This window comes from Aquarana catesbeiana, linkage group LG05 (assembly GCF_042186555.1).
Source record: "Aquarana catesbeiana isolate 2022-GZ linkage group LG05, ASM4218655v1, whole genome shotgun sequence".
Lineage (NCBI taxonomy): Eukaryota > Metazoa > Chordata > Amphibia > Anura > Ranidae > Aquarana > Aquarana catesbeiana.
This window is the reverse complement of record NC_133328.1, coordinates 126,396,105-126,415,024: the sequence shown is the minus strand read 5'-3', so window position 1 is coordinate 126,415,024 and position 18,920 is coordinate 126,396,105. Positions and strand designations below refer to the sequence as shown.

Sequence of the window (18,920 nt, the reverse complement as noted above, 5' to 3'; positions counted from 1 at the left end):
CTGCGAAGACTAAAGCTGTCCATATATGGCCCCATCTTAAGGGGTCATTAGACTAATGTTTATGTAATTGTAATGAATCTGTATTTTTTCTCATGAATTGTCATTTTCTCAGCACATGGAATGGCTCTGCACTCTCTGATCTTCTCAACAAACACATAAAAAATCTCACAATTGTAGCCACTCGGAATTTAGCCATATTTAATGTACAGTATATCTGAAGCCAATACTTTCTTTTTTTTTAGTTTTGGATAGCATAGGGAACAGTTAGAAACATTTTTTTTTCTGATGTCTATGTACCTTCGGGAAGTTTCCCTTCATTTCCTGTCCTGGATACACAAGAGGAAGTGAGAGAAAATTTTTCAAAAGAATCGGGAACTATCATCTTAGACAGCTGTCACTGGAACAGGTGTCCCATTTGGAAAATTTCCCCTCATCTCATGTTCTGGTGTCAGTTGCAAACGTTTTAATTATTTTTAATTATTTTTTGCAAACGTTTTAATTATTTTTTGACTTGATTTTGAAGTCCAGCAAATCCATTTATTAAAAGTCATATTTGGTTACATTCAATGCATTTCAGGTTCCTTTCAGCAGGGGCAAAAGGAACTTTAGGAAGAGATTCTGGATCTTTAACTTAAGCAACATGGAATGATTTGTATTAAAGGATCTATTCCAAACAAAAGTTTAGGCAGCAGTCTAATGCAGCGTACACACGAGCGGACTTTTCTATCGGGCTGGTCCGATGGACCGAGTCCGGTGGACAATCTGATCGTGTGTGGGCTTCATTGGACCTTCAGCGGACTTTTCCAGTAGAAAATCTGATGGACTTTAGATTTGAAACATGCTTCAAATTTTTCTGACGGACTCGAGGCCGGTCGAAAAATCCGCTCGTCTGTATGCTAGTCCGACGGACGAAAACCCACGCTAGGGCAGCTATTGGCTACTGGCTATCAACTTCTTTATTTTAGTCTGGTCGTATGTCATCACGCACGAATCCGTCGGACTTTGGTGTGATCGTGTGTAGGCAAGTCCATTCATTCAAAAGTCCGTCGGAAGTCCATCAAAAGTCTGTCGAAAGTCTGTTGGAAAGTCCATCAGACCAGTCCGGCCGAAAAGTCCACCCGTGCGTAGGCGGCATAACAGGTGAGTTGTACACTTTCCTCACCACACATCAGTCTACATGAGACATCAATCACCCACAGTTGGTACTCCTTACAGACCTGTCTGATAAATAAATTGATCCACACAACCAACAATCTAGAGCTTCACACCTCCTCTTGTTTAGCAAAACAAACCTGACAGGGCTTCCAACACTTAAACACTTTGTCCAAAACAAAAAAAAAAAGGTTTTGGCTTTAGATATACTTGAAGGAGTGAAAAACTTTGTAATAAAAAACTGTGGTACCTGATGAAGTGGATATAGAGGTTATAAATTATCACATATGTGTTACTTTAGTAACCAGATGTTGTTAAAGGATTAGTTGTATGTAAATTTACTATGCAATAAATGACCCGGGTATTTTATAAATCATTTTTCAGTAGAGAAAAAATGAGCTTACTTTAAACAGTATTCTTGTAGGTCAAGGGTGGCTTCCTTGATGCCTGGCTAGAAAACTTCCACTGAGAAAAATAAAGTTCATCCTGTGCAGAATCTATGACATTGGGTTTTGAAACCAGCATTTAAGGAAAGAATGCTCTCCTTTTGACATACAATCATACATGTGCAGTGCACTCTTCCTCCCCTGTCACAACGGCCACTGATTTCAGTCTCTACTGTGACAGGGCAGGAACAGCGGGCTACCCATATGCAGTTGTATGTCAGAGCGAGAGCACTCCTTAGATGCTGGAGAATGCCTTAAGAGCTGGTGCTATGTTAAATTGTTCTCATGTCCTAGATTCTGTGCATGATGTGATTGATCTCTTTCAATTGATGTTTTCTGGCCAGGTTTCGGGGACGCCATTCTTGGCCTACAGAAATATCTTCAAACGTAAGCTATTTTTTTTTTCCAATGAATAATGTTTTATAAAATACTGAGGCATCCTTTATGCATAGTACATTTTTATAAAAATGTGAACTTATCATTAAAGCAAGACGATTGGGTTTACTTACTAAAGGAGTTAAGTGTTAATATTTACTGCAAATATCTAATCATTTGCAGATGAAATAAGTAAACAGGAATTTGCTTTTCCCATTAATGGGCAATTGAAGTAAATATTTGGTCAATGTATTGTGTTAAGATTCTTGACTCCTTTAGTAAATTAGCATCCATAACTTTACTTTGCTATTTAATGAGTTAAATAAGATATCCACATTAGGGTTAACTTGACAAATGGCCAAAATTATATAAAAACTGTCAAAAGTTTGTAACTGGATATTCATAGTATCTCGTCTCATGCTGCATTATTAGAAATTATATTTGTGTCTAAATATTAAAATTCAATATTTTGCTGGTATTGTGCAGTTCTAATTGAAGAAGCATTTTTCTGTGTTATACAGGTCTGAGCACATGGAAAACTTTCAAAAGCATGGCTACTGTCACCTCAATTATTCTTGACAGGGAGCCTCTGGTAAAGGAAATTTTAAATGGAGCTTTTTGATTGACTAAGCTCACAGAGATCAAAATCTAAAAACAGCCTAAGGGCCTATGTCGATAGACTTTGGGGTTGTGTTGATGGGCAAATGCAACTTGTTTCTGACATCAGTTTGAGATGCTCTATATTTGAATGTCCCTAGATTAGCAAGCCACACTATAAAAAACAACATTCACAAAACACCTAATTCTCTGTTAATTTTTTTTTTTTTTTTAATGAAACCTGGGCTTGGTTTTATACTTGTAACCAACTCTGCAGGTGTTCAAACAGAGAGATATTGAGCACTTGCTTACAGGATGTACATCCTAAAGGTAATTGACAGCCACATTTCACTTATTGGTATCTGGGTGGGTATTTCTGGCCTATAAGATATTTGGTATTTATGGTCAAGCTAATTTTAAAGTGTCTAAAGCTAAAACTTTTCATTAGTTTTTAAGAGTAAGGAGCAAGAGTAAGGAAAGGGTAAAACCTCACCTGTGTCCCATTGGAGAAATGTCCCTTACTTTTTGTCCTAGAGACACAACATGAAGTGAGAATATATTTCTCCAAAGTGAAGTAAATAATCTCTTAGTTGTCATCAAAACAAGTGCCCAAACTGAAATATCTCCTCTATTTCTATTCCATGGCAACTCAATATTTTGGATTCTCTCTCACAGTGTGATGGCAGGGCAAATACTAAATTTTGCAGCAATACAGACAGCAATAAGGACTTGACAGAGGTACTAACCACTCATTGCAGTATCCAAAACAAAATATGTGGGCTCTTTTGTTTGATATAATAAAATCCCAAAAATTGAGCAAATAGTTTTAGACCTTAATGCTCTTGTGGGCCTGAGGCTTCAGCTGCCAACTAGCATGGGGCAGAATCAAAGCACAATATTTTGAATTTTGGAATTACTTAACCCATTTTTTGGGTAATTCTTGGAGCAGAACAAAAGGGGGGGGCGGGAAACAGTGCCTGCTGAGAGGAGTCAGAAAATCTGTAGCACACACCCCACGTCTGTAGGTACCCATAGATATGCTGGATCAAGCATGATTATCCAAGCACAGGGCACCAACAGATTTTTACATACATTTTTGCTTAACCAATCTTGAGGGAAAATAATGACCATTTTTGGGGTACCATTGGTGTACATAACACCATCAGAAATCAATTTTTGTTGCTTGTATGATTGCTCTATTGCTTCTCCCTGGGGTTTGCTCTGAGATACAAGTCAAATTTCAGACATTCATTGCAGCAGATGTTGAAATTTTGAGGACATTCTCTCTAAGGCTGGCCATTTTTTTTGATTATTGTATTTTGACAACTGCACACACCAGTGGCTGGCTCTATCTATTAAGTGAGAACATATTTCCAACAGACTTCAACAGAAGTCGATCAAGCAGTCTACTTCTGTTGAGTGGGGACAGCTACACACTGATTGCATTTTGGCTAGTCCCTGCTGAACCAACTAAAATTGTATCAGTATATGGCCAGCTTAGGGATCATCCTAGACTAAAGAGATGCAGACACTGCAGCATTTATCATAACAACAGTGAGATTGCACCAGGTGGTTATCATGTAAGCAGACATTCCCATTCAAAAATCAGTTTGAGACATGATATGGGGTAACAGTTTCTTCAGAACCTGCTGTATGAATATGCAAAAACATTTGCTAAAATCCTTGCAAAGTGTATAGTTCACTTAGATGGGATTTTATTTTACTCTACAAAATTTGAGCTTCACTTTAAGAAATGGAGTTCTGCCAGTGGGAAGAAGTTTGTTTCCTGTGATCAATGCTGATTGGCTGATCTAAGACAGTGCAGTGCACAGTAACCCTCAGCCAGTGGCTCTAGCCCTCCTCAAAATGTGTGATTTTATACTTTCCTGCCAGAAGTGGACACCTCTTTTTAAGGGGATTACTTTTACATCTTTGAAAAAAAAAGTTAAAGCTGGCACTACCACATGTACAAAAACAGTGGAGTTAAAATATATAGATGCAAATTAAAACACTAGTACTACAATTATATAAATAAAAAGCACTAATGCCTATCATCACCTCCAAACTGCTTTTTCTCTCCACTTAAATACATGTCTGTTGGACAGTCTGTTTAGCTGAAATCCGCACCTGTAACTGCTGTTCAGATTTTTATCTTTATTCGTAATGAGCTCTGCAAATGAATAGGCTCAAACAGCAAATTTGAACATTTCAGCGAGGCTGTCACATAAAAGACAGTCTGTTAATTTGTACATAGAGTGCAGCAGAAATTTCTTGAGACTTCAGAAGTCTGTAATTTATGTGTCTGCAGCCTTGTTTGTAACACATCTGCTGTCTGACTAGAACTTTAGCCAAAAAAAAGTTTTCCTACTTAATGTATTTACTACACAGATGAACATTTATGAGGCTGATTTAAACACCTTTTTTTTTTTACACTTATAGAAGACCATAGTCCCAGACAAGTGCACCCTAGACACGAGGAGCTACATCTAAAAGCACTCTTCTGTTTCCCTGCAATGGTTACTTAAGGGAAAATAAGGTAATTGGGATTGTAATTGCTGTCTCTTGACGTCAAAAATTGGAATTAGTAATCAAATCTGTTTTTGGCTGAAAACTATTGTTTTCCTTTAGAAAGATGGTACATACGTTTTTGAACACTGTACCAGATTCACATTTCACTTTCTGTTTTATCAACCACAGTGATCAGCCAACAGTCATATTCTCCTGAAGATTAGAATGGCAAAGAAGATCTAAACACCTCTAAATTAAACTGGCCATAAACTAGATTTAGTAGACTAGTAGTATTAAGAACAAATGTTCATACAAACATGTGTATGAAAATTCAGTGCATTTGATTTGTTGATGAATGTAATTCCACATTTTATTTGCTTTTAAAACTTGATTTGGAATAAATGGACTTTCCCAAATGAAAACAGTGTAAGAAAAAACTTCCATCTTGCTCTTTCTACATTTCTTGTCACTGCAATAGAAATATTTGACCCAACTAACTATTAAAAAATTGATGAAATGTTCAAAAAATTTAAATTTCACGTCACGTGGCGTTAGGGGGGGGGGGTATAACCCGTTTACATCACTGGGTGGCCTCGCCCTCAGCTATATAACAGCTGTCACCGAGAAGAAGCGCCACTCGGCAGGAGCCTACCATGGAGGCGGAGCTGTTGCGGCTTTTTTTTTTCTTTTTTTGGCTCATCTGCGTGAGATGGATTTACATCTTGGGACATTTGTATTCTTTTATCTTTTAATAAAGGACTTGTCCCATAGTGTCTCCTGTCTTTTTTACTATTTTTGACACATTTTTGGGAAATGGTAGGGGTACAATGTACACGTTACCAATTCACATAGGGGGGAGGCTGGAATCTGGGGGTCCCCTTGTTAAAGGGAGCTTCCAGATTCCAATAAGCCCCCTGCCCGCAGACCCCCACAACCCCCGGGCAAGGGTTGTGGGGATGAGGCCCTTATCCACATCAACATGTAGACAAGTTGCTTTGGGAACCCCAAAGCATCCTCCCCATGTTGAGGGCATGTGGCCTGGTACGCTCTCTCGTCCCCCCTCTTTTCCTGCAGCCTGGCAGGTTATGTGCTCAAGTAAGGGTCTGGTATGGATTTTGGGGGGTACCCCTACGCCATTTTTTTAAAATTTGGCGCAGGATTTCCCTTAATTTCCATATGAGACCTAAAGGGCCTGGCATGGATTTTGGGGGGACCCCCAACTCAATTTAAAAAAAAAAATTTGGTTCGGGGTTCCCCTTAATATTCATACCAGAATCAAAGGGCCTAGTAATGGACTGGGGGGGGAACCCATGCAGTTTTTTTCAATGAGTTTTATATATATTGCCGAGACCCGACAATACATTACAGCCGCGATCAGTTTTAAATTACTTTTTTCCTTTAGAAATGTCATTTTGCTGTGGTACTGTTCTAAACACAGGAAAACTGCGCCAATTTACAGGCATACTATAGACACCCTCCAGGCACGATATTTAAAAGAGTATTTCATTTTTATTGTTTCACTTTAAGCATTATTAAAATCACTGCTCCCGAAAAAACTGCCATATTTAAAACTTTTTTTTGCATTGATGCATGTACCCTGGGACAGGACCCGGGTCCCCAAACACTTTTTATGACAATAACTTGCATATAAGCCTTTAAAACTAGCACTTTTGATTTTTCATGTTCTGTCCCATAGACTGACGGTGTTCGCGTGTTCCTCCAAATTTTTTGCCTGTTCGCATGTTCTGGTGCGAACCGAACCGGGGGGTCATCCTTACTTTAAATTAGTAATCCACCAGAAATTTACTTTGCAGACAAGACAGTTTATCTGGCATTTACTGTTATTTCTATGTTAGCGAACTTATTTTTTAATTATTAATAGGACACATTCAAGTTGATTTAATAAATGAGTAGGGGCTGCTTACTTTAATTTCCCTTGAACATGATTAGGTATTTAAAGTGAACACATATTCATCTTATTTTCTAAGCTAAGTGAGCATTTGCTTTGCAAAGTGGAATGCCTCTACTCCCTTAGTAAATAAAGCTTATGTGGGGTTTATTGTGCTAGTATACATTTTAATAGGCAGGGGGAAAACATTTTATTGATTCCCCCATTCGTTGCATTAATGCTGTAAAAACAAAAACCTAAATTTAAAATATATTTACCTTATCCCTGGCTTCTGCCCACTGTGTCTAGGTGATGTTACAATGCTTTCAGTGAGACTACGGGAATACCAAGGATTCCAGTTCTCCAAAGAAGAACATTGTGCTGGAGCATTGTGCTGGAGAATCTTCTTTCGATTTATGGAATAATCAGGGTTCCAGTATATCGCCAAAAGGACTGTGACATCACCCTCTCCAGTGCTGCATCTCAGATAGCAATACCCCGGATAGAAGTAAAAACCAAATTGATATTTTCTTGCTCTATTCAATTTTTTTTAAAATATAGAAATAAGTGGGGAATTAATTGGCAACATTTTACAGCATAACTATAGGACTGTAATTGTGCACTGGGATAAAAACTGTTGTGGGAGGATGTCACCATTTCTTAGTTACTTAGAGATATAAGCGTATGTGATTCATCCCACTGGTGCTCAACCAAAACTGTACATTCAAAGTGCAGTTGGTTTTTAATATCTAATATAGTTAAAATAGTAAAAAAGAAGAGCAAATATAATACAGGAGGCCAACTACTGTGGGGCGTAAAGTGGCTGTAAGATGTACAAATAACTTGGAAAGATCTGTCACTAATCATGTTTAGTTTTCATTTTTTAGTTTCCATGGCTGCAAATAGACATGTCCTTGAAGCACACACCTGTGTAACACTGGAGCTTTATCCATGCTACTCAAAAGTAAAAGAGCTTTTGGAAGGAATTTGAAAGTTGAAAATGATTATTTTTTTAGGCAAACTTTTTTTATTTTTTAGGCAAATTTTTAATATGCAACATGCTGTGTTTAGTAGGAGTTATTCTATTCTTTCTTTGTTTTCAGAGACAACTAACATAGTGCTCCCCATATAAAAATAAGCTTATTTAAGCTAATTAAGCTTATTTACATATTTAAAAAAATAGACATACAGCCAGTGTTTTACCAAAATGTAAAAATACAAAGTATAAGATAAACGCCTCTTATTGCATATTGAGGAAAATTAAATTGAAGTTTTAATGATTTGCTCTATACCACACACTTAACACTGATGCAAAGTATTTTGCACAGATGTGTTGTTTGCCTAGCTATTCATACCTGGAAGAACCTTTTGCTCATTTGTCTATGCTATATTGCTCTAGCTATGTCACAATGATTCAAAACTGCAACGGAACAGCAATTTTCAAATCCTGCCATAGATCCTCAATTGAATTGAGGTCTGGGCTTTGATCGTACCATCCTATGACATTTAAACTGGTTCTAAAGTCGTCCCCCCCCCCCAAAAAAAAAAAAAAAACTTACCAGCACCATTCAGCAGTCTAGTGCTGTGCCTGGCTGCAGGTCTACTCCCTTCTCTTTCTTTTCTCACAGGAGACTCAGGCAACAGTGAGAGCCATTGGCACCTGCTGCTGATGAGTCAAATACTGTGAGGAGGGAGCAGGATCTATAGCTGAGCCGCTGTGTCTATAGACGTATGCAGCCTTGCTCAGGAGCATTCATACACAGGTGACCCCCAAGCACACTTCTTACTAAGGAGAGACAGAGCAGAGAATGCCGGTAGGGGACTCCAGAATGGGTAGTAAGGGGTCGCTCTGTGCAATACCTTTGCATGGAGCAGGTAAGTATAACATCTGTTTATTTTAAGAAAAAAAAGGAGGCCTTACAATCACTTTAATTTTCGTTTTAAACCAATTTGGCAGTATGATAGGGTTCATTGTCCTGATGACTGTCTATCCTCAAGTGTATTAAAAGTTGCATTATTTTTACCTGCTACATGCATTGTTGTTTAAGCCACAATAATTGTTATTTTATTATCATTACGATAAGTATACCAAAAGCTGCATTTGTTAAAGTAGTATTAAAGCTTTGTTTTTTTTAAATGAACATGTTATACTTTTTTGATAGCGATAGTCTCTTGTCCTGGGGGCACCACTGCATCCTCGCTCCCGAGCTGCTGCTCTATGCATCTGTAAGACACATAGAGCCGCAGCTCGGCCCCGCCCCCCAGCTCTCTTCTCAATGGTTCACTGGCTGTGATTGACAGCAGCGGGAGCCAGTGGGCTCCCGCTGCTGTCCCATTCAATAAGGAGGGAGATTCTCGGGACAACCGAGGCTATTGTGAACGTTGCTGGATTGGAGGGGGCTCAGGTAAGGATTGGGGGGGGGCCTGCTGCACATCACTTCCGTGATGGCTTCTGGGAGATGACCTAACACGAAGTGATTGCTGATACAAGCTACAGGAAGTAATGTAATCTGAAAATCCATTCAAAGATACAACAAGACTGACAAGATTCTAAATATCATGTGAATGAGAGCCCTGATCATCTGTGAATCCCCCGGAGTGGTGTTGGCAGCAGCTTGTGGCTTGGATGCTTCTTCCCTTATATATTTCTTAGCTCTAGTGAGTTTAACCCCCTGAGGGTAGTGTGTTCTCACATGATGGAATTGGACTGACTGGTGGAAGGTGCACACTGAGATTCTGTTTTATAATCACCTATGAACACTCTCTGAACCACTTTTTAAACTCCTCACTACTCTTGAAGGACTTTCGTGTGAAGTTGGCCGCATGTTTGTGTGTTTTTGCTCAACAATAGCGCTGTTTGTAGTTTATTATAATGCCCTGTACACACGGTCGGACTTTGTTCGGACATTCCGACAACAAAATCCTAGGATTTTTTCCGACGGATGTTGGCTCAAACTTGTCTTGCATACACACGGTCACACAAAGTTGTCGGAAAACCCGATCGTTCTAAACGCGGTGACGTAAAACACGTATGTCGGGACTATGAACGGGGCAGTGGCCAATAGCTTTCATCTCTTTATTTATTCTGAGCATGTGTGGCACTTTGTGTGTCGGATTTGTGTACACACGATCGGAATTTCCGACAACGGATTTTGTTGTCGGAAAAATTTTATATCCTGCTCTCAAACTTTGTGTGTCGGAAAATCCGATGGAAAATGTGTGATGGAGCCCACACACGGTCAGAATTTCCAACAACAAGGTCCTATCACACATTTTCCGTCGGAAAATCCGACCGTGTGTACGGGGCATTATAGTTCAATTTACTGATTATATTATACTACTCTTTATTATAATGTATTGCTATATATGTGAACTAAAAATCCCTGTTTTTCATTGCATAGTTGCTGGAAAGAGTGTATAGCAGTGTGCAGAGGGTCCATCCAGAATTTGTAAGTTAATAAGACTGCCTAGCATGATTTGATCAACAAATGTAGGTGTTTTAGGCTTTTTTTCTAAAACACCAACTCATTTCCACAAGGATGACGTTTCTTAGTACTATTTAAGAAAAAAACAGGCCTTGCTTGTGTAAGTATCTTGCATTAGTATCTTTGATTTACTGAAACTGAAGAGTGCAAAATCTAGTGCAGCTCTGCATAGAAACCAAGCAGCTTCTATTTTTTTTGTCAAAGCTTAATTGAAGAAGCTGATTGGCCACCACGCACAGCTGCTTCAGATTTTGCACTCTCCAGTTTTGGTAAATCAACCCCAATATTTTAACTTTCAAATACTAATCGTTGCATGATGCCATTAAACAAAAATGATTGCTAGGTGTAGCTGTTGCTGAGGGAAAGCCAAAGCCCCTTATCACAGACTCCAACTGCCCAAAGTAGCGTTGGAAGTATTGCCATAATACAGCATCTGCAGTGCAAGGGAGCCGTTCTCTCTTTTAAAATATACTGTATATTAACACAGCCATGTTATTACCTTTAGAGTGGTATTAAACCCCAAACCAACAATTTATTATATTGCATCTTACCAATCATTAGAGATGTGCTGGCTGCATCAGTTTTCTTTTCTTTGGCTTTTTTCCCTCTATTTTCACCTGGTGATCTGGCCAGTTACACACCTCCTGTATTAGTGAGACAAAACTCTGGAGGAATGAGCACAAGAGGCACAGCAGACAGCAGCATTGGCAGTCTTAGGGGGGTAGTGTTAAATGTATTAACTCCAGCGCACACTTTATAAGCAGTTACAGCAAACCTTTTTTTTCTCTTTAGGGAAGGTTTTGCATGAATCGATAAAAGCTGATCATTTTAATCACCCCTGTCAGTGGTTTGTCTCATCCATGTAAACTGATACATTCTGCTGGAGAGTTGGAGAGCTTGTGCTTTTGAAAAATAAAACAGAATTGCTGGCTGGATCATCAGATGAAAAAAGAAGAAAGCCTAAAAAAGGAAACTAATACAGCCATCACATCTAAGAATCGGTAAGCTGCAACATAATAAATGTTTGCTTTTGGGTTTATTACGGCTTTAAGCCATGTCCCCCAAAATGTTTTACATAACAGCTCAGTACGAGTATTCCATAGATTCATTTTGTTTTTAACAGTGTATCAACTTTTTGGGTTAATGTTTATTATTATTTTTTCTATTTTCAAAAAATGTCAAGAGGTCCAAAAACTTGTACATGACCCACTCATCTTCACAGTCGCCACCCACAATAATAAATAAAAAAAAAAAAAAAAAAAAAAATATATATATATATATATATATATATATATATATATATATATATATATATATATATACTATATCACCAAAAGTATTGGGATCCCTGCCTTTACACACACATTAACTTTAATGGCATCCCAGTCTTAGTCCGTAGGGTTCAATATTGAGTTGGCCCACCCTTTGCAGCTATAACAGCTTCAACTCTTCTGGGAAGGCTGTCTACAAGGTTTAGGAGTGTGTCTATGGGAATGCTTGACCATTCTTCCAGAAGTGCTGTGTGAGGTCACTGATGTGGACGAGAAGGCCTGGCTCACAGTCTCCACTCTACTTCATCACAAAGGTGTTCTATCGGGTTGAGGTCAGGATTCTGTGCAGGCCAGTCAAGTTTCTCCCCCCCACACTCGCTCATCCATGTCTTTATGGACCTTGCTTTGTGCACTGGGCTAAATCATTTGGTGGAGGGGGGATTATGGTGTGGGGTTGTTTTTCAAGGCCCCTTAGTTCCAATGAAGGGAACTCTTAAGGCGTCAGCTTGCCGAGACATTTTGGACAATTTCATGCTCTGTGGGAATAGTTTGGGGATGGCCCCTTCCTGTTCCAACATGACTGAGTGCACAAACAAGGTCTGTAGAGACATGGATGATCAAGTTTGGGGTGGAGGAACTTGACTGGCCTGCACAGAGTCCTCAACCCGATAGAACACCTTTGGGATGAATTCGAGCGGAGACTGCGAGCCAGGCCTTCTTGTCCACATCAGTGCCTGACCTCACAAATGTGCTTCTGGAAGAATGATCAAACATTCCCATAGACTTACTCCTAAACCTTGTGGACGGCCTTCCCAGAAGAGTTGAAGCTGTTATAGCTGCAAAGGGTGGCCCAACTCAATATTGAACCCTACGGACCAAGACTGGGATGCCATAAAAGCTCATGTGCATGTAAAGGCAGGTGTCCCAATACTTTTGAAAATATAGTGTATATTTCCCCCAGGCAGTAGGGCCCTGTTTCATTACATTACAATTTCCACCAAATATTGACTAAAGAGCCAGAAGAACAAACACTATTACACTAGTAAATATTAAAGAATTATAGTATACATAATTGGCACCTACCTGTGCTTGTCCACCACTGTGCAGGGGAGCATGTGGTGACGTCTGATGATGCGATGGATGTTGGTGCAGATGTGAATGTGAGTGGTGGTGCGGATGACCTTGTTGATGATGGGGCTGGGAGTGAGGATGATGTGTGGGGTGCTGGTGCTGCTGATGAGGATACGGATGATGTTGTGACAAGTTCTGATGCTGATGTGGGTGTGAGTGCATATGATGATGTTGTGTCTGTTCCTGTCGGGAGTTCATCATGTCCATCATGTGTCCCATAGAGTTCATATTCCCATTAGATATGGTTCCAGGATGATGGGATAAAGCTGCCTTTAATCTCTAAAAAAAAAAAAAAAATGATATTCTATAAAAATTTTAACAAATACAATAAAAACAACATATATGAACTGTATTGATTGTTATTATGACTTTACAAAAAAGGGAAGACACTGACCTGTGCATTAGAAGCAATAAATATAAAATGTATTTTTCAGTGTAGGTATTGCAAATGAACAGATAAGAAAATGTAAACAGCACAATAACAAAAATGTGCTTTTATAAAAAAAGCAATGAAGAAGCAAATAGAAATGATCTATTAAAATTCATCCGATTGTAATCTATTGTAGTCAGATCTGCAGAAGCAGTTTTGCTCTGTAGTGACATATTTTAAGCCATAGGAGAAAATTCTTAGTTAAAGTGATTATTTACATACTTAAATTAGTTTTACCCTTTTTCAAGCTGTGCTATATATTTTCTATTAAATGCAAATGACCAGAAAGCAGATTTACGGGGTTCCCTGTCCTTAGTAGAATCACCGCCGCTAGGACTCAAATAAACATGTGATTATAGGATTATAGGGGAGCAGGGAAGGGCTTCCCAGCTTTTTCTGTGCTGAATACTGACAGGAATAACCTTAGATGCAAATAAGCAAAAAGCAGAGCAGCTGAAAACAAATTTTGATGAAAAATTGTAACCTATCATGCACCAATAAATAATACTACACATACCTCCATATTGTCCTTGCATAGTCACTGTGCCTTCACTTTTTTTACCACACTTAACTAAAATAGTAGCCTAAAAAATCCCATAAATGAAGGTACCTATTTATGGAACGCCAATAGATAACCACGTTGTATTCTTTGCATATAATGTACATAACACAAAAACAGCATTTAAACCTTGTCCAAACCTGTAGACAAACTCACCAATAAAACCTGATACCAAAATATAAAAGCAGACAATAAAAAAGTGTCCATATTTATCCTTGGTAATTTTTTAGAGTACCTTAAGAGCTTTAAAGCCTGAGAGACATCATAAATTGGCAAAGGTTGGAGCTCTGCCATGCCCCTCAAATCTCTAAGTTCACTGTTTTGAACCTCTCTAATGACTAGAATCTAATGAATTGCATTGTGAGGGGGTGGTTCCTAGAGGTTCAGGTCACAATGTGAAGATAATTCACCCCAGGCTTTGAGACTGCTGGAACATACTAAAAGACTGATAATGATATACGCAGGGTAAGCATCAATAGGTATATGCTATTATGTGTTCTAGTGTCAGCTTTTGTTGTTGAGTTTAACACGTGTTTATTTTAAAGAGTTGTTAATGCTTGGCAGTCATATAATTCGTGTTATAACTGTGTTGTGTATGAATCCTCTACACTGTAGGTTGGACAGAAATCAATGTTTGGGTTCACTGGATCTTAGGGTGGCAAGCAGTGTACACATTGTGGTTGATTTACTAAAGGAAGAAAGGCTGGTCACTTTGCAAGTGAAATTGAACTTTGAAAGTTGCTGAAGACCTTAGTGAATGACGTTCTACAGACTTTCACTATCAAATTGTGTGTAAGCAAAAATACTGTTTTTTTATTTTCCTTGCACATGATTTGATATTCTTTGAAAATTTAAACTTCACCAACTTTTCTCCTGTGCAAAGTGCAATTTTCCCTGCAAAGTGGACAGCCTTTTTGCCCTTTAGTAAATCAACACCCCCATTGATTCAAGGAGCTGGGTGGGTAGAATGTTGATTTGCCTTCTGATCAATTTTATTTAATGTTTCAGAAAATTGTTAGATGAATATTATTCATCAGAAGTTCAAATGAAACGTATTGAAATCACATTTTACTAATCACATCACTCCCTTCCTTGTTGTTTTACAAATTACAGTAAGGTCGCATTTTCATGACAATAACTTATTTTTTCTGAAAATTATAGCATAATTATTCTTTACTATGACAATAATTGCATCAGCATATTGTAGAAGTCCACTGAAAATGCTCCAATCCAGTTGGACATTTAGTGTCCCCATTGGAAGATTTCCCCTCTATTACTTTTCTGGGGACAACCCAAAATGTGGTATTTTTTTTTCATTGGTAAACAGGACAAATAGAGAGAGTGAATCTCGCTAACGGTAGCACAGACAGCAGTAGAAACCCAATAGGTGTTTTAATCCATATCCACTCTATCCTAACTCCAAAAAAAGTTTTGCCTTTAGTTGTAAAAAAAAAAAAAAGTGTGCCTTTAGAAACACTTTAAGCATTTATTAGGTTTAGTGTGAAGGTTCACTGTTTCACCCTCCAGATGAGGATGGGCCCAACCACCAGAAGTATGTGATATTTGGAAGTATGAGTCTACGCTGGTAGGCTATATGTTAGTAAGCTTTTTCTGCCATTTGTATTTTAACCAACTGAAGACCAGGACTATTCTGACACCTTTTGTTTACAAGTAAAAATCTGCATTTTGTTTGCTAGAATACTATTTAGAACCCTAAACATATATATATATATATATATATATATATATATATATATATATATATATATATACTGTATATATAGTGGAATATATATATATTCCACTTTTAAGTACACAATGGGGTTTATTTACTAAAGCTGCAAAATGCAAAATCAGGCTCACTTCTGCATAGAAACCTATGAGCTTCCACATTTTATTACCAAAGCTTAATTGAACAAGCCAAGGTTAGAAGCTCATTGGTTTCTTTGCAGAAGTGAGCCTGATTTTCCAGCTTTAGTAAATAAACCCCATTGTGTACTTAAAAGTGGAGTATGCCTGTGTATATATATATATTAAGCAGAGGCCCTAGAGAATAAAATTGTGGTTGTTGCAATTGTTTCACACGGTATTTGGGCAGCGGTCATTGGAACACAACAAAAAAGGTGACGTTACACAGAGTAAATAGATACCTAACATCTCACACTTCAAAATTGTGCGTGCTTGTGGAATGATGACACACTACAATACTTAAAAATATCCACAGGCGATGCTTTACATTTTTTTTTACAGGTTACCAGTTTAGTGTAAAAGAGGAGGACTTGCACTATAATTATTGCTCTTGCTAGAACGTTTGAGGCAATACCTCACATGTGTGGTGCAAACACCGTTTACATATGTGTGCATGAACTACATATGCGTTCACTTATCCATGTGAACATGGGGAACGGGGACTCTTAAAAAAATGTGTTATTATTATGATTTCTTTTATTTATTAATTTTTTTACTTTTATGCTGTCCCACAGTTTTTTATCACTTTTTTTCCTATCACAAGAAATGTAAACATCCCTAGTGGAAGAAGTAAGGTATGACAGGTCCTCTTTATGGAGACATCTGGGGTCTATAAAATTCCGGATCTCTCCTCTATCCTGGAAAGCATGATATAAATAAAAAAAAAATATCTCACACTTTCCAAAAAAACCCCAAAAAAGCATTTGCCCTAACTGGAAGTGACGTCATGACGTTGCTTTCAGCCTCCTAGATCATAGAGATGGCCGGGCACCTTTCCAGTCCTCGGCCAGCTCTATGACAAACCAGCTGCACCGCTGGATCAGATACCCCAATTGCACCGTAGAGCCTCTCTAGCTAATCAGCCGCCAGGATTGCTTTGGGATGAAAGAGCATTGCCGGCTGAAAAAAAAAATACTGGGGTTATGGCATACAGCTTCAGCCATAACCATAGTATAACCACTTCACACAATTAATTATATGTAAGTAAATCTGCGGCAAGTGAAATAAGGTATTATTATTAAAAAAAAACAAAAAACACGCAAACAAACAAAAGTTAACACCACTTTAAACTATGTAAAGAAAATGTAGACAATTTTCTCAAATCTTCTTTGCTATAAGCACTTAACCCTACTAGATACATTCTATTGAAAATGGACAGAAATTAATTTCAATATTGGTGTAATAGGTTTTTTACACTTAGGTTAAGTGTGTCCTATGCTATGTAAATAAATACATACTAGTGGGGCAGTATATTTTATCACTCTTTTGTAGCTAATAAAGGCTTTGCTGATTAAAAAAAGTGAAATATTTGAAAACACAATCAAAGTTGTAATGTGGCTTACCGGTTAGTAATATTGTTCAATTGCTATAATGATCTCTATTAACAAGATTACAGAGAGCCACAAATTCTCCAAATCAGCAAACTGTTTTTGTTGTGTTGTGATTGTAGATGGAGCCTCTTATGTGATCTGACTAAGTATAAAGTTACATGTTTACAATAACTGCAAATATATTTGCTTACTACAATCTGCACTAAACCGTTTTCCCTAATCATTTTGCTCAGCTGTGTTTTTTTTTCTTTTTTATGTTTCATGTAATGGCAGCTCCAGCAATTCAATCAAGAGATTTATTACTCAATGCTAAAATCTAGTGAGGGAGTCACAGCAATCTATCCACAATAAACTGGAGAGCCCCTTAATGAGATGACTACTGTACTTGCATTCTAAACAGTCTGTGTTTATAAAACGTAACCTGAATGTGAACTGGGGGCCTGGAAAATCCTAATCTGTAAAGTGACTGATTGCTGATCTCTCAACATACTCCATATGTTCAATATTATGTTAAAATAATGACCTCAAATTGCATTGATACACTCTGCCAAAATATAAGAGTCTTGTGTTGCTTTTCAACATAATTATAGAGGTTAGATATTCTCTTTTGTAATATTAAATTACTTTAACTACCAGCGTTGGAGACCACCATACCCGCCAACACATGAAATGACCATAGAGGGACACATTAAGGTCTGCATGTAGTTGTATTAGTGAGTATGTGGCTCAGCTGCCTTTCCAATACATATTAAGTTAAGATGCAGTTTACTACCCGAAGACATATACACCTCAAAAGCAATAAAGCTTGCAATAAAGAAAAGAGTGGATTATATGACATTATACTTGTTGGCTAGCTAGCGCTTTTACAAAACAATGGAGGAGTTTACCTATTGTTATGAACAATCACACAGGTTATCATAAGGAAAGAAAAGGAACCAAAAACCTTTCCACAGAAAATACTGTGAACTTCAGCACTGACATATTAAAAACAGAACATGTTTAAATCATCACTTCAACCACAAATTTGAAAAATAAGCAGTTAATTCTTCATTCTTTAAGGTGGCAATCTGCTAACTGTTAGTTTATGCTCATGTGGCAAGCCATGCATTCAGTGCATCTGGTTTATATGAAATATGTAGCATAAAACTATCAAGAAAGATGGAACCAATAGGTAGTAATCACTAAATGTACAAGGAATAAATTATATCTAAAGATATTGTTTTCATTTTAGATAAAGTAGGGAATAGTTAAAGCACCTGTCAAGTTTTTGACATGTGTCCCAATGAAGAGATTTCACTTTACTTCCTTTACCACAGACATAGAAAAGCGAGATGGGATCTTTGCAAAGTGAGCTAAACCCCATCAGCTGTCACCAGAGCAAGTGTCTTCCTTGGAAGATTTTTTCCCTTTTTGTTTTCTGAAAACAGCGCAAGGTTTTGGATTTCCCATCACTTTCAGTTTCTGGTTACAATGACTATTAGGATAAAAAGAAAGGCTGAATCCCCTAGAGGGGACACAAGCAGCAGTTAAAACCTAGCAGGGGGACTACTCCCACTAGTCTATTCAAAAATTAAAACAAAAAAGTTTTGCCATAAGACAGACTTTAAGACAGACACATTTTGAGTTAACAGCTAGGCAAAACACTCCACCCCCAAGGGTTGCACTAGATTATCCAAGCATATAGATGATGAGGAATCAGAGTAACTAGTTACGTTGGTCTTTGAGGAAGAAAAATGTCATCTAACGGAAACTTCTGCAGAGGAAAACAGAAGGTCTTAA

At 37.9% G+C, this 18,920-nt stretch overlaps 1 protein-coding gene across 3 annotated transcripts in view; it reads right to left on the bottom strand.

The window, feature by feature from the left end:
- Positions 1 to 18,920, bottom strand: part of CREB5 (cAMP responsive element binding protein 5) — a 620,787-nt gene that overhangs the window by 31,042 nt on the left and 570,825 nt on the right. For all 3 annotated transcript variants that reach the window (XM_073630162.1, XM_073630163.1, XM_073630164.1), the window contains one exon: positions 12,806 to 13,132. In XM_073630162.1, the coding sequence (XP_073486263.1) occupies positions 12,806 to 13,132 (327 nt within the window). The remainder of the gene's footprint in view (positions 1 to 12,805; positions 13,133 to 18,920) is intronic.